Source organism: Haliotis rufescens, unplaced genomic scaffold (genome assembly GCF_023055435.1).
Source record: "Haliotis rufescens isolate VD_foot unplaced genomic scaffold, xgHalRufe1.0.p SCAF_15, whole genome shotgun sequence".
Classification (NCBI taxonomy): domain Eukaryota; kingdom Metazoa; phylum Mollusca; class Gastropoda; order Lepetellida; family Haliotidae; genus Haliotis; species Haliotis rufescens.
Window position 1 is genome coordinate 17,109,821 of NW_025963835.1, and position 21,980 is coordinate 17,131,800.

At 41.4% G+C, this 21,980-nt stretch overlaps 1 protein-coding gene across 1 annotated transcript; it reads left to right on the forward strand.

Moving 5' to 3' along the window:
* Positions 1–2,708: 2,708 nt before the first annotated feature.
* Positions 2,709–12,433, forward strand: LOC124138750. Its single transcript, XM_046505598.2, has 4 exons — positions 2,709–2,850; positions 4,652–4,802; positions 10,867–11,012; positions 12,285–12,433. The coding sequence occupies exons 1-4, from the start codon at positions 2,799–2,801 to the stop codon at positions 12,371–12,373; spliced, it is 438 nt and encodes a 145-aa protein (XP_046361554.2). The 5' UTR covers positions 2,709–2,798; the 3' UTR covers positions 12,374–12,433.
* Positions 12,434–21,980: the final 9,547 nt, after the last annotated feature.

Consider the following 21,980-nt stretch of genomic DNA (forward strand, 5'->3'; position numbering starts at 1 on the left):
ATGAATGAAATAACAAAGGCCGTAAAATCTATGAAAAATAACCAAAGCCCAGGTATTGATGGATTCCGTGTTGAGTTTTTTCAATTTTTTCTCGAAAGATCTTGGAATATTACAGAAACATTTGGAAATAACACTTTAAGTCTAACAATGAATAGAGGTGTCATTACCTGTATACCCAAAGGCACTACAGATAAACAACTACTCAAAAACTGGCGACCAATTTCTCTCTTAAATTCATTGTATAAAATTTTAAGTACATGTATAGCAAACAGAATTAAAGCAACACTTAATACTCTCGTACACGAAAACCAAACTGGCTTTACCCCTGGAAGATGTATCAGCGAAAACATACGACTACTACATGATATTTTGTTTCAAACAAAATTAGAAACTAAGCCTGGTCTACTATTACTTATAGACTTTGAAAAAGCTTTTGATACAGTAAAACTGTTTCAAAACAATTTACCATGTTGACACTGGAAAAGTTTGGCTTTGGACCTAATATAAGAAAATGGATATACATACTTATAAATAACGCTTCATCTTGCATCATACAAAATGGACACCTATCTAAATTCTTCTGTAACGAAAGGGGGTGTAGACAAGGATACCGATTGTCTCCATATCTATTCCTGCTCGTTGCTGAAACGTTGGGAATAATGATTCGTGATAATAATGCAATAAAAGGTATCAAACTGAATAATGTGGAACATAAACTTTGACAATATGCTCCTGATACTGAAATATTTCTAGATGGGACTGATGAAAGTTTAAGTACTGCGACTGACACCCAAAATGATTTTTATAAAATGTCAGGATTAAAAATTAATATTGATAAAACAAAAGCAATATGGATAGGTTCAATGCTGTCATATCAAATTATGTCAGGATCTGAAACTAGACTGGCACAATGGGGATTTGAAATATTGGGAATAAAACTTAATTCGAACTTAAATAATCTGTGGGTAATCATCACAAAGAGGAGATTTGAAATTAAATTTTAGGGAATTGGAGGAAAAGAAATTTAATTTGATAGGTAAAATTACTGTTGTCAAAACCTTGGCCCTGTCAACCTTAGTACATACATTTTCCTCTCTTCCAAACCCGCCAAGTGAATTTATTGATGAACTAAACAAAATATTGTACAGATTCATCTGGAATGATAAAAAGGACAAAATAAAACGAACAACTTTAATTAGAAAATATGACGAAGGCGGACTGAGAATGAAAGAGGTAAGGTCCTTTATAATTTCTCTAAAACTGTCAGTTCTAAAACAGATAATGGTTGTCATTGTCAACAGGAGAGAAATCACCTGACCGACAGGTTAATTGCAGTATGGTGAGTTTTGACAGCATGAAGCAGAGGAACTTACATCAAAACCTGTCAAGTCCGGGTTCCAATAACTGGACAACTTAGATGAAATGGCGTTCGTACAGGAACACATTAATGATAATAAATTCAGAGGACATCAAATATCCTTAACACCAGTTGAATGTTTCTTCGTGTAATCATGGTGTTCGTTTGTCCTTTGCTAAGTCTGGATAAAGCGGTCGCAAGATAGGCCACGTAGTCTAACGCGTCGTTGACGCTGAGCCATGTCAGGATCCGCTGAGTGTGTGTTCGAATCCCAGAATCTCTTTTTTCTCTTATGTGGTAAATGTCTGAGACCGGGTCACTTTGGGCTGTATCAACAATGATACGTGACATAAATACGTTTAGAAAAGGCTTTAATCAATACATCTTCAAACTTAATGACTGGATATATTCCATATTTAAAGGAAGACTGGGTCTGAAATAGTTTTACGGTACTTTTGGTTTGTAGAAAAGTACTGCGCTGTTGAATTATTATGTTATCGTGTTTCGCTGCAATCGGCAATATTCCGGATATATCACGTAACTTAAAATATTAGCTGACTGCATGTCATATACCACGTGTTACGTCGTCGGGGTAAGATACAAGATAAAACTCAATTGAGAGCACTTTGTAAATTTAGAATATAAATAACCTCCTTGTCAATAAATATCGTAGAAAGAAAGATAGTGATTTTGAAAATTATATATGTTCTAACTGTACCAACCAGGAGATTGAAGACGAGTTTCATGTTCTTATGTGAAAAATATAAAACGTTGAGATTAAAGTTTCTACCTAATTTAGATATTACACACAAAGACAATCAATTGATATTCAATTTGTTGAATTCGACAAATGAAGAAGTTATCAAATCTTTAGCAATGTATATGAAACATGTATTTAGACTAAGGTGAATATATTATACTATGTTCAAGATCACGTTGATTTTTATGTGTTTGTTAAAACTGAACTATACTATGGGCCATATGGCCTTGCATACTGAATAAACTGTGTGTCTGTCTGCCTGGTAAGAAACACATAAACAGCCAGGTCACAGACCATGAAAACACGATGTACTGGGGGTCTTGTCTTTCCCGGATTTCCCATTGCTGTCTTTTTAGACCCTATCATGCCACAAAATATGCATACTCGCATATTCACAAATCACTAAACATTGGAGCATCATGATTTTAACAAATATTCTGTGAAAGATACAGGTTTAGGGCCTTGAGAGAAAACAAAATCCACCAGTTCACACTCAGGCATGATGGACAGATAGACTACGCGTTTCTGATACCATTCGGGGGAAGTTGCTTTTGCACAGTAGTGTTTCATCTCATTATCGTGTCACCTGGGTCAGTATTAACACTAAGAGGACATGTTCATTTCGCGCCTTATCTACAGCTATTGTCTCAAGTACTCCTTATCTTCGTACCAGGTCTCAAAATGCCACCGCGGTGGTACTTTATTGTTGCTGTCTTTTTTGGCTTCACTGCAGGTAAGACGACGCCTTCCTAACACGACTGACAGTTCTCATATACCATTGTGAAACTACAGTTAGGTCATTTGTGGGGCGGTCGGGTAGCCTGGTGGTTAAAACGTTCGCTCGTCACGCCGAAGACCCGGGTTCGATTCCCGACATAGGTACAATGTGTGAAGCCAATTTCTTGTGTCCCCCGCCGTGATATTGCTGGAATATCGCTAAAAGCGGCGTAAAACCATACATACACACTCATTTGTACATCGTTATACGGAGTTGCGTCCCTTAGGCATGCAAGAAAGCTATGATCGTGGGTTCGAATCCCATATTTGCTCTGATTATGTTTCTAGGTTTGTCAACACCATACACGTGCCCGTGTGTTTCACCAAAGTGGTAAACATCATATTGTCTAAAACATGATGCAGCAAGGCCGTGGTATAACCAACTTAGCTGCTAAGCATCAACATGTGTTGTCATGGTGTAAGGGGGCACGGGTGGCCCAGTCAGTTGCGTCCCTTGGGCACGCCAGAAACCTATGGTTGTGGGTTCGAATCCCGGTTCGTACCGACTATGTTTCTAGGTTTGTCAGAACCATACCCTTGCTCGTGGGTTTCACCGAAGTGGTAAACGTCTGAGACCTGCATCACTTCGGGCTTTCCTCCCACATTTAGCTGACACGCCGTGATATAACTGGCATAATGTGAAAAAGCGGCGTTAAACTTAACTCACTCATGGTGTAAGTCGTGAGTGAATGATTCCAGTTTGACACCAGACTCAGTAAGGCGTATGAATTACTGTCATCGCCATGCTTGGTTTTGACACAGGGGTCCACCCATGGCACGACCCAGAACATGTAGAGGCGTAATAGAAAATTAAAATTATTATAAAATTGGAATAGGCCAGAAAACAGTCCCAGGCGTATCCAGGCTAAGAAACCTGGGTGCCGTTGTACAAAACAACATTAGCACTACGACAGTCGCAAGTATATGTTAAGGTATGGGAGTTACGTTCAACTTAGCGCTAATATCGCTTTGTACAATGGCTCACATGCCTTCTTTTTTCATAAATCCAATGAAATCGTTCATGTTTTACTAACTTTTGTCCCTGTTGACATTTATATGATTGGCAATGACATGGCAAATATGCGGACCTCGCTTTCGAAAAGTCACGTTTGACATCTCCCCATTGGACCCGTGAAGATTCCGGGGTAGAATAGGTCTTCAGCAACCAATGCTTGCCGTAAAAGGTGACTATGCTTGTCGTAAAAAGCGACTAACAAGATCGGGTGGTCAGGCTCGCTGACTTGGTTGATGCATGTCATCGATCCCAATTGCGTGGATCGATGCTCAGGACATTTATCACTGGATTGTCTGGTCCAGACTAGATTATTTACAGACCGCCGTCTTATAGCTGGAATATTGCTGAGTGCGGCGTTAAACAACAAACCAACCAACCAACCAACCAACCATCTCCCCATTGTCCTCGGTGCCAAAGGGTTGGTACCTCGAAACCCCTGTCTGACATTGGGAGAGTACCCGGGTTTGCAGCCTTTCTGACAATCTGGGTAATGCAGAAGACTGCAGCGTTGGGAGGCCTCACATTCTCCGAAAAGTTCTCGGTGGGCTTGACTAGGCAGCGCTTCCCGGGATGATGTCCCATTCTCTGTCCGGGCTGCGTGTAGAGGGGCCAAGGGCCCTGAGCTGATGATGAGCCAAACCAGCCTGACTGTGCCAGGATCACCCAAATCTCTTTGCTGCATTTTTTAAATTTATATTAATCTGTACATAATAATACCTAACATACATTTTCTTTCTTGTAGTTGTAGTGTTTGGCCTTGACTGTACTGGCAAGCCCAACGGAATCTATGAGTACTCCTGTTTCTACTATCTGGTGTGTTTGCGAGGTGTGGCTGTGAGAATACGGTGCAATAGTACTGAAGTATTTGACCCCGACCACCAGCGCTGCATTCGGTATGTGATGTGATCATTTGCTGTAATAAATGTATTTCTTTCAGAAAAAAATGTTTCTGTTTCCAATGGCACTTTTAGTATACATGTTGATATCCTAACTAAAAATTAACAAAACCAGAAACAAGTGTATATGTATATATTGTTTTATTTAACGCCGCACTCAGCACTTTTCCAGCTATATGACGGAGGTCTGTAAATAATCGAGTCTGGACCAGACAATCCAGTGATTGACATCATTAGCATCGATACGATGACATGCTTCAACAAAGTCAGCGAGCCTGACCACCCGATCCCGTTAGTTGCCTCTTACGACAAGCATAGTCGCTGTTTACGGCAAGCATTGGTTGCTAGAGACCTATTCTACCCCGGATCTTCACGGGTCACAAGTGTATATGAATATCGGATAACGTGCGTTTTAGAAACACAAACAAAAGTGGATAACATATATTCAGTTAACGATAAACGACAATATTTTTGTCGACTAACATCCGCGCCAGTGACGTGTACCGGTTGTATAATAATCAGTAATAGTCGATAAAAGGTACATGCAGTGAGTGAGTGAGTTGGGTTCAACGCCGCCTTGAACAGTATTCCAGTTATATCACGGCGTGTCAGCTTAATGTGGGAGGAAAGCCCGAAGTGATGCAGGTCTCAGACGTTTACCACTTCGGTGAAACCCACGAGCACGGGTATGGTGCTGCCAAACCTAGAAACATAATTGGGGCGAACCGTGATTCGAAACCAGAAATCATTGGTTTCTGCCATGCCCAAGGGACGCAACTCTGAACTCTGTACAACGAGTTGCGGTGCCTTAGACGACTGAGGCATCTGTGATACCCCCTATATGCATTGTGTCGAATATGCAGCTGTGAGGACATTACAATGTGTTATCCAGTATTCCATGCTCTAAGACCGCCTGTTGTCTAGTGGATGGAGCGTCTGCCGGGGGATCAGAAGGACGGTGATTCGATCCCCTGGGCACGTCATACCCAGAGACGTAAAAAGATGGTTCTTATTTTGTTGTTGCCCTTGCTGGTGCTCGGCATTAGGGAGATAAAGGTGGTGAACTCTGAGTTAGTTTACTGTGTCTGAGTGGGATATCAATTTTAAAGTGCTGCATGGTATCTCAGTGAACTAGCGCCATAAAACCTGAAAAACTCCGGACTAGTACAAACACCCACGCATACACCTGTGAATTGCAGGTCGCTATATTATAAGTACGATAATGTAGAGAGTGACGTTGAACCCCATCGTCATCATGTCTCCTTAGTATGGATTGGCGTGATATTGGGAAGATGCATGAGTTACCAGCGAGCTATATGTGGAAATTACCCACGAACATTTCTATTCTAAACGACCGCCTCCGTGGTCCAGTGGTTGAGCGTCCGCCCAGAGAGCGGAAGGTCCGGGGTTCGATCCCCGGCCGCGTCATACCAAAAGACGTTAAATGATGGTACTTGTTGTTACCCTGTCTGGCGCTCGGCATTAAGGGGCTAAAACAAGGACTGGTCGGCTCGGAGTCAGTATACTGTTTCTGAGTGGGATATTCATGTTAAACTGCGGCATGGTATCTCAGTGAGCTAGCACTATAAATCGGCATCAGTCCGGACTAGTACATGCAGCCATACACACACACACACGTGCATGCACGTCGCTATATAAGTGCAATAATCTTGGACGCGACGTTAAAACCAATTTCACCTCATCTACGTTAACATTAACGTTGGTGTATTGTGTATACAGTGAGGTTTCATAACGGCTTGGTTGTCTCACTAGTTCTAAGTCATTATCTGTTGTCACGATAATTTCTTTTGTAAGTCTTATCAGCCATAACGTCCATGAGGTACCCTGGGATGAAAGTCATAGCGGTGAGAAAACACGGCTCTTGGGGCCATATGTTGTACAACGCAGATAGTAACACTGAATGATAACGTTATTCACAAAAATATATATTTGTTTTTTTCACTTTGGTAAATTGGTGATTTTATCAGTAGATTGAATTCATATTTTGTTAGTATAAATGATTATTCCCGTTAAGAAGCTTTTCCTTCAGTCGTGTTATCTGTTTGGTTTTCATCGACACGTCTTACAAATTTCAGTGGCTCTTCTGAAAACGTTTGTAGCTATTGTTCTTTCAAGTACTTTGAAGATAGTTTAACATAGCGTCAGTCGAAATGAAGTAATCCGTTTTGCACCTTATGTATATTTCATATTTATGTTAGCATCTCGAAACCTATTGCTTCTTCCATTTTAAAACTCCCAACAAAATTCATGTAATTGACTGCAAAATTCCACCGATACAGATAAGAGGACAATAAGGTCAATAGATTTTGCCTCTCATCCGGGAAATGACATGTATAGGTACAATTATATATACTGTACAGTAGCGAAAGAAAGTATCCCGAGTTTGTTTCAACAAGAACTATTGTTAACTTTGATTATGTCTCTTTGACACCAGTCATTCCTGAAACGGTTTGAAAAATGTAATCTGTGGCTGGGTAATTTTGTGTAAAACGAGATTGGTTTTAAATAAAGAGGTGAGGTGAAATTGAATTTAACGTCGCGTCCAAGATTATTGCACTTATATAGCGACGTGCATGCATTTGTGTGTGTGGCTGCTTGTACTAGTCCGGACTGATGCCGATTTATAGTGCTAGCTCACTGAGATACCATGTCGCAGTTTAACATGAATACCCCACTCAGAAACAGTATACTGACTCCGAGCCGACCGGTCCTTGTTTTAGCCCCTTAATGCCGAGCGCCAGACGACTTGGTAACAATAAATAGCATCTTTTAACGTCTTTTGGTATGACACGGCCGGGGAACGAACCCCGGACCTTCCGCTCTCCGGGCGGACGCTCTACCACTAGACCACGGAGGCGGTCGGTTCAATAAAGACTGTAGTAATTAGATGTATCCGCAACCACAGGACTCCTACCCCTAAAATGTTGTTCAATTTGTGTCGATTTTCAAACATAAGATGGCTAACCTACCTATCAGCAGTTGCGTATTATGCGAATTTCTTTTTTGAACTTTTAAGTTTTAAACCAAATTTTATTTAAAAAACCATGTAGAAGTATTCTTTTGTTGCTGACTAAGCGCCAGTACAGTTTATTTCTGAGATATCGCTAAATGAAAATAAAACTTGTGATAAAACAACTGACAGGTATAATTTCTTTTGCTCTTGTTTTTTTTAATCAACCTACGGTAATCATTGGAAACTGCCAATTTTTATGGGTTTGTATTTTGTTGTTTTTTTTTGTTTAATGTCGCACTCAGCAATATCCCAGCTTTAAGATGGTGCCAACTGGTGTAATCATTGCAAAGCCAAAGTCGGACTGGTTGAACTCTGGAACCTTTCCTGTACTTAATTACATGGAGCTGATATTGATGTGCTGACATTATGTAGAACACATTGGGCGATTTAAAATTCACGTTTTGTTTCGTTAAAAACTCTGATTCTGATACAGTATCTCTGACTGTCCTTTGTGTTTGGATATTAGAGTTATCTTTCCTTGTGGAGACTGCACCACCATATTCATTGACTAGTTGAATTGCAAAAATGACTTGGTAGCCTGGTCACTTAAAATATGTCATGAGAAACAGTAGTTATTCTTGACCAAAAGCAACAACCATTTAGATAAATATATCAATTTGTAAAACAATAATGCAAGTGTCATCTGACGTTTACTTAGAAAACAATACGTGGAATTATGACCAGTGAAATCGACTCATCTGTGTCATATATAGATATTTAGATGTACGCATAAATATTCAGAATGACAACAAACTCTCCAAGTAGTGACTTCATCTTTTCCATTGTCGAATTGACAGAATTGATAGAAAAACTGGTTAAATTGACATGTTTGTACTCACAACTCCAAGAGGAACGTATTTTTCAATTACTAAGATTGTTGATGATGGACAAAAGAAACGTTACGAAGCTAAGATGTGGACATCTTTGGTCCACACTCTGATTAGTGTTACAGAACGGTTGAGAATCAATCGCCCAAACAGAACCAAATCAATTTGCTGGGAAGTGCTCCGGTAGCCATATCAGTGGAATTTGAGTTTGAAGTGAAACGTTTGATGCACTTGCAGCATGCCAACCTACAACAATTGGTACATAAGGAATGATGTATTGGCACTCACACTCAAACCATTGGACAGTGACAAATAACATGCTAGTGTTAATGCTGCAATCGGGAGAACAAGCTGTTGGTATGATACAAGCAAGGCGCAACACATGACCAGTGCAAGGAGTTTTAGCTGAAGCCGATGACAGTCACCCGACGTATGGCTTGTTACAGTCTGACTTGGCGGAAGAGACAGGCTTAAAAGTGGCAGACCTCCGATCCTGTCCCCATCGTGCAGGAAAACGTAACAAACGTCTCCTCCATCTGAGGAATCGTATCATCGCGGCAACGTCTTCAGCGGCAACAGTCATCCTGTCAGCCACTGGACAGTGGCCAGAAGACTGTGTCAGTACAATATCAGACCTTGCAGACTACTACGAGATGCAATGCCGACACTGGAACACCGACATCGTTGGGCTCAAACACTGCAAAGCAGGTGCAACAGAAACTGGCAAAGTGTCATGTTCACGGGAGATAGCAGATTCCATCTTTTCAGAGCAGGTGGAAGAGTTTGTGTCTACCGCGTTGTTGCGTTCAAGATGTCGGACCGTTTGGAAGTGGCGGCATTATGATTTGGGGCGGCATCGTTAGCCAAGTCAGTGAGGCATCATTAGCCAAGTCATTGAGGCATCGTTAGCCCAGTCAGTGAGACATCATTAGCCAAGTCAGTGAGGCATCATTTGCCAAGTCAATGAGGCATCATTAGCCACGTCAGTGAGGCATCATTAGCCCAGTCAATGAGGCACCATTAGACAAGTCAGTGAGGCATCATTAGCCCAGTCAGTGAGGCATCATTAGCCCAGTCAATGAAGCACCATTAGCCAGGTCAGTGAGGCATCATTAGCCAAGTCAATGAGGCATCATTAGCCAAGTCAGTGAGGCATCATTAGCCAAGTCAATGAGGCATCATTAACCAAGTTGCAAGACAATGCGGCACCTGTAGGTATATCAAATGTAGCCAAGTCAAGACAGATCTGGAGAATTTGGACGGAAACATCACTGGACAGTGTTACATTGACCAATCTCTCTACCCTGTTGTACAACCGGACCCTGTTTCAGCAAGATAACACAAGGCCCCGTTCGACGTCTTGCCATGAACAGCTCAGTCACCAGACTTGTCAGCTATAGAACACTTGTAGGATCAACTTTACCATCAGGTGTGAGCACGATCAGGTAGCCCTTATTACAAGGATCAGTTAGTACAGGCCCTCCTAGAAGAATGGCGTCAAATCCTATTTCTTATGATCAGACGTTTTACATATTTTGCCCATCGTCGAGTTGAGGTGTGCGTTGATGCTCATGGTGGGCATACACGATATTGACTGACAACTGTGACATTCTGAAGGAGTATGTGCTGATTTCAGTCTTCATGGTTGTTTGATGACTGAACAACTGTCTCCATCCTTCATACTTTGGACATTACACTATCATGTTTGTTCTCATTCACACATAACTTGTACTGATGTTCTTAATGCATGTCTATTTACAATGTAAGTGTCTTCTTTGACATTGGTCCTGTTCTGTTTTTAGAAACAAACAATATTGGTTGGTAAACTTTCTTTGGGTCATTAGTCTACGTTATTGCAATACAGTATTTGTATTTATATATTTGTTTATGGTGTATTTGTTTTTCCAAGTAAGGATAAATGATGGTTAATGGGCATTTCACATCACAGTTAACAACTGTTTTATTCGTATCACAAGTCGATAACCTTGTCCAATGATACAACACAGTGACTTGCATGACATGGCATCTTGAAATGGAAGCTTTGAAATGATTATAAATAGTCATGCTCATGTCTCTGTGTAAAGAGTATGACTTTGCCTAAGATGACAGAACCTGTTTGTCTGTACGTTGATATACACAGTGCCAATCCAAACTGCTTTCTCCTGCTAACAACAGTTGTATTATTTTTTACATCTTTTAGTCCGGGCGCTGGCTATTGGCCGTGCACGGATGTGAAGAACTGCGACAAGTTGGCCAACAACAGGTACCCTGACTTCCAGACTGGCTGCCACACATACTACACGTGTCACAACGGCTACTACTACGGGCACAACTTCTGCCCCGAAGGTAACCACCCTTAACAGATAAATAAAGAGCTCACCTGGGCCACACATAACAAAGCAGCCTTAGTTAAGGTAAATCGATTTTTTAAGGTTGACAGACCCGTGTACGATGCAACCTTAAGCCCATCAGCATATTTACAGATATTTCTTTTAATATCAGGTATTTATTCTGTAGAATAAAAGTTTTCATTTACAATATTTTAAAATATGCGGTTTAAAAACAATTCAAACGGCTTAATTGTTGAATAGTGAGTGAGTTTGGTTTTACGCCGCTTTTAGCAATATTCCAGCAATATCACGGCTGGGGTCACCAGAAATGGGCTTCACACATTGTACCCATATCGGGAATCGAACCCGGGTCTTCGGCGTGACGAGCGAACGCTTAAACCACTAGGCTACCCGACCGCCCCTTAATTGTTGAATGAAACACACGAAGTCGTGAGTAATATGCATTAATAACAAGTGATATATATATATATATATATATATATATATATATATATATATATATATATATATATATATATATATATTCATGATTATCATTATCCTGAACCCAGTCGCCCCTGGATGGCTGCGAATTTAGGCCTATTTAGGCTTAAATTAATTGCCAAATCAATTCAAACCCATGTGCCAGAGGAAGTTGCCAAACAGACGGAGACGTCACTTCAAAATAGAAACTTCAATTACGCCTGAATCAAGGCTTTTTAATACTTTGGAATAAAGACGATCCGCGACTCTTGGCTGCCTTTAATGTGACTATGTTTCACTCTGGCCCTTTGGTGGATACTTTTATCAAATATGATCAGTCAAACTCTACTCAAGGGTCATAACTGAAATTCTTTCGTTTGAAGTATTATTTTGTTGAACAATACGCGTCGCGTGATAAATGCTGCGGAGGAATATTGCAGGAGTTGTTGATTCAACGGTTCTTCAATGAATGAATGGCTGTTGATGAAAGCTTGACGTGAGAGGGAGGCTGGAAGTGATGCAGATGGTAGGGTATCAGGGTATGCTGCTGATGAACCAAGGACAATGCGGACCAGCGCGTATCTTTTTTATAAGTTCGACAGATGTTAATGATGTACAGTAAACTACGGTTATAACGAACTCAAAGGGACCACTAATTGTAGTTCGTAATAACCGTAGTTCGTTATAAGCATATATACAGCATATATACAAGAAATGGCCGGGACTAAACAATAAGTTCATTTTATCCGTCAGTTCGTTATAAGCGTGTTCGTTATAAACGTAGTTTACTGTATTTTCTTTTCAGGTTTAGTGTACGACCCTGACGGGCAGGTCTGTAACTGGCCTGCCAATGTGATCCCTCCGTGTGGCACCAATGGATACGTTGTTGGCTGACTGTGTATTTTACCTGCCTGATCAGTATCACGGGAATAAAGCGTTTCAGTCATATTCAAATATGATGGCGGTCTGTATACAATTCTGGACCAGACATTACAGTGATTGCTATCACTAGCAACGGTCCACGCCATAACTCGCAATCAACCGAACCTGACCATCCAATGCATTTAGTCGCCCATTACGACCAGTGTAAGTTCGCGGGGACACGTTTTAACCCGGAAGTGGTAGTGAGTGAGTCAGTTTGGGTAAAGAGCACAGTCAGCACTTTTCCATTCATCAGGACGGCCTGAAAATAAAGCAGCCAAAAGCAGACTGACAACCGACTGATGGCGTTAGCAACGTCTCACAATATATATCGGTCACGATATGAGCCAAATGACAGAACCTGAGCTGTCAATAAGCATGGGCTACTGGGGACCAGGGTCCACTTGCACAAAGCGATCTTAGCGCTACAATTAACTCCTTAAGATCGCGATCTTAAATCCAAGCCGTCTTACAATCGCGCTAAGATCGGTTTGTGCAAGTGGAATAGGACAATTGTAGGGTGATTGTAAAGTTGATTGTAGCCGCCTAAGATCGATTGTAACTTAGATTGTTCTGTGCAAGTGGGCCCAGTTCTACTCCGCAAGCTCATGACCATTCTGTCCACGATGCACAAATACTAGTATAAAATATAAACGCCCTGTTATCTGCTCGAGAAGACGTCTGAAATCTAACTTGCATAAATGATATCAACCCAAGCGCCCAATTGTTGACATAAATATTTAATATAAATATTTTACCGAAACAAAACTCCGGTATAGACTAGGTACCCAGTACCTGTTCTTGCTGCACGGTGACGAGGCCCCTCTACGGCGTGACTTGTTGCTAGTAATATCACTTACTAGTTTGTTTTGTCACTCGACTATTGACAGGCCGCCGAGTGGTGTTTAACAACAAAATGAGTGAGTGAGTGAGTTGGGTTTAACGCCGCTTTTAACAGTATTCCAGTTACATCACGGCGTGTCAGCTTAATGTAGGAGGAAAGCCCAAAGTGATGAAGGTCTCAGACGTTTACCACTTCGGTGAAACCCACGAGCACAGGTATGGTGCTGACAAACCTAGAAACATAATTGGGGTGAACCGGGATTCGAACCCACAATCATAGGTTTCTGGCGTGCCCGAGGGACGCAACTGCACAGCGAATTGCGGCGCCTTAAACCACTGGGCCACCCGTGCCCCCTAACAACAAAATGAAACAAAAGAAACATTATTTCTTGGTATCTTAGGACAGTATCTTTACTTTAGCTAATGATCAACTGTTTTAAGTAACACATCTCCCGTGAAGATCCTGGTGTTAGGTGTCGATTTCCAAATTGAAAATATAAGTTAACCCATTAATTTGTACATAAAAGAATTCAGTTTGAAACCAACAAACAACAATGGTTTACAATTAACAATTGTATTATAAATTAACTAGGTATACAAATCAATGCAAATTACTGCAATGCTTTTCCAATGGCAGTCAACCATAGATTGGCAGTACAAAATTCAATGGCAGTGCAATTACAATGACATTATAAAATACAACAGCAATGGTTAGCAAAAAAATCTATGATAAGAAAATTCACTTCCCAGCAACAGTGGAGAAGCTTCCAAAATAGGCCTAGGCTATTGTGTGATCTTCACACAAGCGCTGGTCTTGCTGTAATGTGAGATGAGAGAGGCACGCACTTGTGCCCTTATATAGTCTTAAAATCTCCTAGAAGCTTCTGTACAGTGCTGGATTAGTCTTGCTGTTCTAGAACATTATAAATTGCACTTGACGCCAAAGAGCATCTAAATACTAGTATAGTAACTTCCACACCACTGCTCATATAGATTGTGCAACATCCTTGACAACTAATTATTGTCAAAGCACAATGCTTTGAACTTGTACTGAATCTCAGCAGAAACAATGTAATACCGTTAGAACATTGTTTACAAATAAATTACACTGCCACACAACACGGGTTACAGTTGGTTTTTAACAACCCATGCTTCTCGTAAGAGGAGACTCGGGGATCAGGTGGTCAGCCTCGCTGATTTGGTTGATACATGTCATGGTATCCCAAACGAGCAAATCGATCCACATGATGTCACACACTGAATTGTCTGATCTAGACTCGATTATTACAAGACAGCCATCATATAGCTGGAATATTGCGGCATAAAAAAACAAACACACAAATAAATTACACATACAATAGAGTACTAAATTCGTTTTATTAACTGAGTAAAATATACAATACATGAACATGCACATGTACAATACAAAAATCTTACTTACGTTCTTTTATAAAATGCATGCGTAATAATTTCCATATTTTTCACGTTACCATGAATCAATTCGTGTATATGTCTTGAAATTCCAACCTGCTCACACCTGCTTTTGACCTGAATCTTTACAAAAACAACATTCAAGATATGTAGACATGAGTGAACATGTAAGTGTACAGATCTAATTTGTAAAAAGTATCTGTAAAAGTGCATATGGAGATTGTGTTTAGTTCAAGGAACGTTTAGCAAAACGTTCCATAATAATTACAGTATTCAGAGTCCCAGAATACATCTGCTTTCACGAGAAGCTGCTGAATTAAAGCAATCCTCAAAATCCATCACATCTGAAGAAATTCAAGATACCATCACCATCAAAGGGCATCCGTTGCAATGGAAGGTAGTGCAAGTCCATCCACCATGGCCCATCATGTATTGTATCATATAAGATAAGGGGACGGGGGTGGCCCAGTCGTCTAAGGCGATTCGCTGTGCAGAGTTACGTCCACTGGGCACACCAGAAAGCTATGATTGTGGATTCGAATCCTGATTCGCCCCGATTATGTTTCTAGGTTTTTCAGCACCATACCTGTGCTCGTGGGTTTCACCGAAGTGGTAAACGTCTAAGACCTGCATCACTTCGGGCTTTCCTTCCACATTATGCTGACACGCCGTGATATGCCTGGAAAACTGTTAAACTCGGCGTTAAACCCAGCTCACTCACTCACTCATATCAGATATCGTTCTATGAGTCAGAAAAAAAGAGAAAACCAACTATTTGCAGTGGTACTCAAAATGTTTCTTTTACCTATGTACCGCGAGCACTCAGCACTATGCCAGCTTATGACGGCGGTCTGTAAATAATCGCGTCTGGACCAGACAATCCAGTGACTGACATGTGCATCGATCCACGCAATTGGGATACGATGACATGCATCAACCAAGTCAGCGAGCCTGAGGACCCAATCCCGTTAGTCGCCTCTTACGACAAGCATGGATCCGGATCTTCACGGGTAAAAAACCCAATGATTTCAGAAAGGCGGAATGAAACCCTATTCTTTTGGTCTGTATTTTCGCCACTTGTGTGCCTCTTTGCAATGGACCGAGCTTGACAAAAAACAATCAGTCAAGCTCAGTCCGTTGCAACGAGGCAACAAGTGGTGAAAATACACACTTAAAACAAATTAGGATTTCGTTCCGTCTTTCTAATATTATATTTCGATAAGCAACAAGTGAGATGAATGTGATTCAATGTGTGAGTGTTTAGCTTTGGACAGTATTTCAGTAATATCACGTGTGTCAGCTTGATGTGACGGGAAGGTACGCAGTGGTGTATTTTCTCAGTCTTTTGGTGAAATCCATTGGTATGGGTACGACAAACCTAGAATCATCTTCAGGCCGAATCTTGGATAAGAACATCCGACCACAGGTTCTGGCAGACTAGGCCTAAGGTACGCGACTCTACACAGAGAATTGGGTCGCCTCTAATGACTGAGACCAACGTGCTACCAGATATTTGTTTTCGAATGGTTCCCATTTGCAATTTAAGCATACAAAAGACATATCTCGGAATAAAGGCTGTACTTCTGACATTTGGCTGGTCATAATCTATGACTAAGAGCCGGAAACAGCGAGATAATAACCCGGCAATCGATACAAGACACAATGCAACTTTTACTGTCAGCGCAATTTGAATGTCAGCACTCTATTCCAATGCTATCGCATGCCCGTGACCTTCAAAAGCCAGTTATCGTTCGAGAGTTTTGCGTGGTTAGCCGTTGACGACGTAAATACCATATGCGGATCGTGCGGTGTGTGATTGAACATGTGCTTTATGAACATGGACCGGAGGCCTATATTCTTCATGAATAAAAAGATATATTAATATATTGGTGTGCGGCTGACGTAATGTTACTGTGGTAGACTTACCGAACTTGTTCTTAACATATATATCTGTTTTAGTCACCCCATTGCTATATTTTCGCATACGCTGGTTCTTTTGCCGTCAAGTGTCATAGAACCTCATTGACCCTGGCTAAGCAAAACACTATTATGCAAGTTGACACGTTCCCATGTGTTTGTGTGCTGCCCCAAGTAAACCACATGTCGCATAACCTCCTAACAGCGATACATGTCTAATAAGATACAATATGGTGCGATTTGTAAAGGATCTCAGATGGTCTGTTGAGTCTAGTAATCTGGCATCCCCGAAACTATTGACAAGGTGATTTTGACACGGTGGATCATGATAAGTTCACAGACACGCGATAAGAGAATGTCCATGTACTACAAATTCCCCTGATGGTATCCCTTTTTTTCTCTGAAACGAACATGGGTTAACGGTTGTATTGCTGGTTGTATTACAGAAAGTCCTTCTGTCCCAGTGGTATTCTACAGAATGTCCCTCTGTCCCAGGGATATTCTGTAGAAAGTCTGTCTGTCCGAGGGATAGTCAGGAGAAAGTCAATCTGTCCAAAGAATAGTTTGGAGAAAGTCTATTTGTCCCAGGGATATTCTATAGGAAGTCCCTCTGTCGCAGCGATATTCTGTAGAAAGTCTGTCTGTCCCAGGGATATTCTGTAGAAAGTCTGTCTGTCCCAGGGATATTCTATAGAAAGTCCCTCTGTCCCAGGGATAGTCTGGAGAAAGTTTGTCTGTCCCAGGGATATTCTGTAGAATGTCCCTCTGTCCCAGGGATATACTGTAGTAAGTCCCTCTGTCCCATTGATATTCTTTGGAAAGTTCCTCTGTCCCAGGGATATTCTGTAGAAAGTGCCTCTGTCCCAGGGATAGTATGTTGAAAGTCCCTCTCTCCCAGAGATAGTCTGTAGAAAGTCTATCTGTCCCATGGATAATCTTTGGAAAGTCCCTCTGTCCCAAGGATAGTCTGTAGAAAGTCTATCTGTCCCAGGGATAGTCTGGAGAAAGTCCGACTGTCCCGGGGATATTGTATAGAATGTCCCTCTGTCCCTGGGATATTCTTTCGAATGTCCCTCTGTCCCGGAGATATTCTGTAGAATAACCCTCTGTCCCGGGGATATTCTATAGAAAGTCCCTCTGTCCCAGGGATAGTCTGTTGAAAGTCTCTCTGTCCCAGGGATAGTCAGGAGAAAGTCAATATGTCCCAAGACTAGTTTGGAGAAAGTCCCTCTGTCCCAGGGATAGTATGTTGAAAGTCCCTCTCTCCCAGGGATATTCTGTGGAAAGTCCCTCTGTCCCAGGGATAGTCTACAGAAAGTCCCTCTCTCCCAGGGATATTCTGTAGAATGTCCCTCTGTCCCAGGGATAGTCTACAGAAAGTCCCTCTGTCCAAGGGATAGTCTGTAGAATGTCCCTCTGTCCCAGGGATATTTTATGGAATGTCCCTCTGTCCCAGGGATAGTCTGTAGAAAGTCCCTCTGTCCCTGGGATATTCTTTCGAATGTCCCTCTGTCCCAGGGATAGTCTGTAGAAAGTCCCTCTATCCCAGGGACATTCTATAGAAAGTCCCTCTGTCCCAGGGATATTCTATGGAATGTCCCTCTGTCCCAGGGATATTCTGTTGAAAGTCACTCTGTCCCTGGTATATTCTTTAGAATGTCCCTCTGCGCCAGGGATATTCTGTAGAAAGTCTATTTGGCCCAGGGATATTCTGTAGAAAGTCTATCTGTCCCATGGATATTCTGTCGAAAGTCTATCTGTCCCAGGGATAGTCTGTAGAAAGTCTATCTGTCCCAGGGATGTTCTGTAGAAAGTCTATCTGTCCCATGGATATTCTGTCGAAAGTCTATCTGTCCCAGGGATAGTCTGTAGAAAGTCTATCTGTCCCAGGGATGTTCTGTAGAAAGTCCTTCTGTCCCAGGGATATTCTTATAAAAAATCTGTCCCTCTGTCCAGGATGCAGAAGTTGTGAGGATGAAGGGTTTGTTTTGGTCCGGATATGCAAAGCTGGGGGCTGTTGTAAGGGCTATCTTTAGCTTTTCGAATGCCTGTTGGCAATTGTTGGACCTTTCGACGGACGTGTCTTTTTTCAAAAGGTTTTATAGAGGGGAGGCGATGCCAGAAAGGTTTGCTACAAATTTGTGATAATGCAAGGCCAAATCTAAGAAATGAGACACGTCATGGACATTTTTAAAGGCTGGGATCTGTGTGACTGAATCTATTTTTGAAGATATGCCCCAAGTATTTACAGGTGCATTGTTTTAGAGTGAGTCCTGCTTCTTTGATGTTTTGGAATACTGCCTTGAGGTGATTCAAAAGTTCCAAAAACTAGTATGTACTTGATTTCTTTATTGCCTCTGAAATGGTTTGCAGAAATGCCATGCGAGCATTCTTGAGGTCGAAAGGGAGACGATTCCATCCAAAAAACACCATTTGGGTCGACTTATGTTTTGCATCTAGATAGAGTGGTATTTGCCAAAAGCCACTAGCACAATCAAACATACTAGAAATATTGGCAGAGGTGATAGAGGGAAAAATATAGGATTGGTAACTGCATTGAAGCGTCTATAATATACAGCAAAGCGGTAAGACGTATCACGGTTTTTTAACCAAGACAAGGAGAGTGCCATTCAGAAGAAGTTGGGTGAATGATATTGGCTTCAAACATTTCTTGCATCTGTCTGGAACATTCTTTCACAATGGGTGCGTTTTGCCTATTAAGTCTAATCAGTCTGGTGTCGCCTGTTTCTATTTTGTGGTGATGTAAGTGAGTGTGTCCTAATTCTGACCAATCTGGGGCAAAAACTGATCTTTGTGATTGGAGAAATGCATTTTACTGTTTACTTGGACTTTCGATATTTTTAAAATGCTTAATGATGTTCATGGGTATTATTATGGTGCATGGCTAGTCATGGCGTCGGCCAAGGCAGCCGCCTCACCAACAACATCGAGTCTCCCATCCAAACTGTTCACATCAAACTCAAGTTCCACTGATCTGGGTAATGTAGCACGTGCATTACTCATCAAACCGTTGTGGTTGTGTTTAGGCGATTGATTCTCAACCATTTTGTAACACTATTCAGGGTTTGGTCCCAAAGTGTCCAACTTTCAGTTTGGTAACGTTTCTTTTTTTCGTCAGTTTACATCCAAAGTTATGCAATTTATGTCTATCATCCACAATATAAGTAATTGAAAAGTACATTCCTCCAGTAGATGTGAGTACAAACATGTCAAATTGACTGGGTTTTGCTGCACATGATGTAAAAAAATGATTTTGTATTTATCCTTATATAAAATGATTTATTATACTGCTATTTTCATTGTTCTGTTCGAAAATCACCTACATCTGCACAGTTATTATGCTTTAGTGAACAATGAGAAAATTTTAACGCAGTGAGTGGAGTGAGTTATAGATTTAACGTCACATCAGTTTTATCTCAGCCAATATGTGATGGTTTTATGCCACTTTTAGCAATATCACGTTTGGGAACACCAGAAAGGACCTTCACACGTCGTACCTATATGGGGAATCAAACGCTTTAAACCAGTATGCTATCCTACCGCCTCAAAACTGTAGTAGACAATATTACGCTACAAACGGTGGTAAATATATATCAATCAGAGACTTTCCTTCAAAGGGCAAATAAAATCAACATAGCAACTTTGCAGATTTTAATACTTTATGACCTACCTAATCACAAATGCTTGACCAAAATTATATTTGAAAAACGAAAATAGCGTAAAAACAGACTAGAAAAACGACAGGCACTGAAGGGATTCCCCTAACTTGGTTCAAAGCCAGTTCCCAATTTTTACAATCATGGCGATTGATAATACCTCCGTCACTTGTGACGCTGTAACGTAGATGCAGACTGACGTTGTCATGGCGTCGATGTAACGTAGCTGAAGACTGACGTTGTCATGGCATCAATGTAACGTAGGTGAAGACTGACGTTGTTGTGACATCGTTGCAAGGTAGATGCAGACCGACGTTGTCATGGCGTCGATGTAACGTAGCTGAAGACAGACGTTGTGACGTCGTTGCAAGGTAGATGCAGACCGACGTTGTCATGGCGTCGATGTAACGTAGCTGAAGACTGACGTTGTTGTGACGTCGTTGCAAGGTAGATGCAGACCGACGTTGTCGTGGCGTCGATGTAACGTAGCTGAAGAATGACGTTGTTGTGACCTTGTTGCAAGGTAGATGAAGACTGACGTCGTCATGAGGTCGTTGTAACATGAAGTAGACTGACGTTGTCATGGTGTCGTTGTAAACGTAGATGTGGAGTGGCGTTGTCGTGGCGTCGTTGTGTAATACAAATTGTTCACATATACCCCAGGGGTCACCTCTTCCGGGTTTTCAGGCCGGTCTATAGTGAGCCCCTGGGGATTCCATCGAAAGACAGTCCCTCAGTATCCCAAGTATGTTTAACACAGCGACTGAACAGAATTCGGATGATGATGCTGTGTGGTCGTGTCCCGTTAAGATGGTTTGGTTTAGTGGTTAGTGTGGTCCAAGCGTGATCTAAGACGTCAGTGGGATGTACTGTAATATTTCTGCAGCATTAAACAACATTCATTCACTGTGTTATTAGAAGGAAGTATGCACACACAATCTGCCATGCTGATCACTCACAGTGCCGCGTCAGGCCCCAGAACAGACCGCCTTACCAGATCACGTTTCACAGTTGAACACATCCAATGAATATCCATGACATTACCACCTTATAATTAACATGGCCGTGTATGTATCCATTACTATCGATCTCATCCCTATATAAAAATGTTCCCTTGTCTTCCTCGAGCCATCTTTCAATATGCTCAGGTCGTGTCTGTATTGTTCTCATTCGGCTCGTTCCAATTCCAATGTATATCTCGGTCGGCACTATGAGGTATCCATACTGAGACCCATTTCATTAACGTCACAATCACACATCCAGCCTGCGACAATTGTAAAACGTTTGTAAAAGAGAGTAGAAGATTTCTCTTCAAACGGAGGTTACGCATACAACATGTCATCAAGAACGATCATGTTAAACGAAGTTAGGGACCGGCCACTTGATATTCTGGGGAAAACATAAATCGTCACCGAAGATTCTGGTAAATATGATTTTTGCTCCAGACTGTGGGAAAAAATGCTGCTACAAAAATTACATTTAAAATAAGCCCATAGATAAAAACATATCTGGTTTTTTGGATGTATCTGAAAATATTTAATATCGAAATAAATTCCCAGGCCTCCCGTTCCCCATTTGTATGAAATGATCGGTCCCTTAAGTATAACTCTGTCGTTATGGCCACTCCATTACTGTCCGAAGTTTTAAGGAGGTAGCGGAAACAGCCGAGCGGACTTGATTATTTCGACTCGGACTGAGCTCTTCACAACCCG

Excerpts from the sequence above, each read along its gene's own strand:
- LOC124138750 (XM_046505598.2), top strand. The coding sequence starts at position 2,799 with ATGCCACCGCGGTGGTACTTTATTGTTGCTGTCTTTTTTGGCTTCACT. Across the intron at positions 2,851-4,651 it reads CTTTTTTGGCTTCACTGCAG|TTGTAGTGTTTGGCCTTGAC; the intron begins GTAAGACGACGC and ends TCTTTCTTGTAG. Across the intron at positions 4,803-10,866 it reads GACCACCAGCGCTGCATTCG|TCCGGGCGCTGGCTATTGGC; the intron begins GTATGTGATGTG and ends TACATCTTTTAG.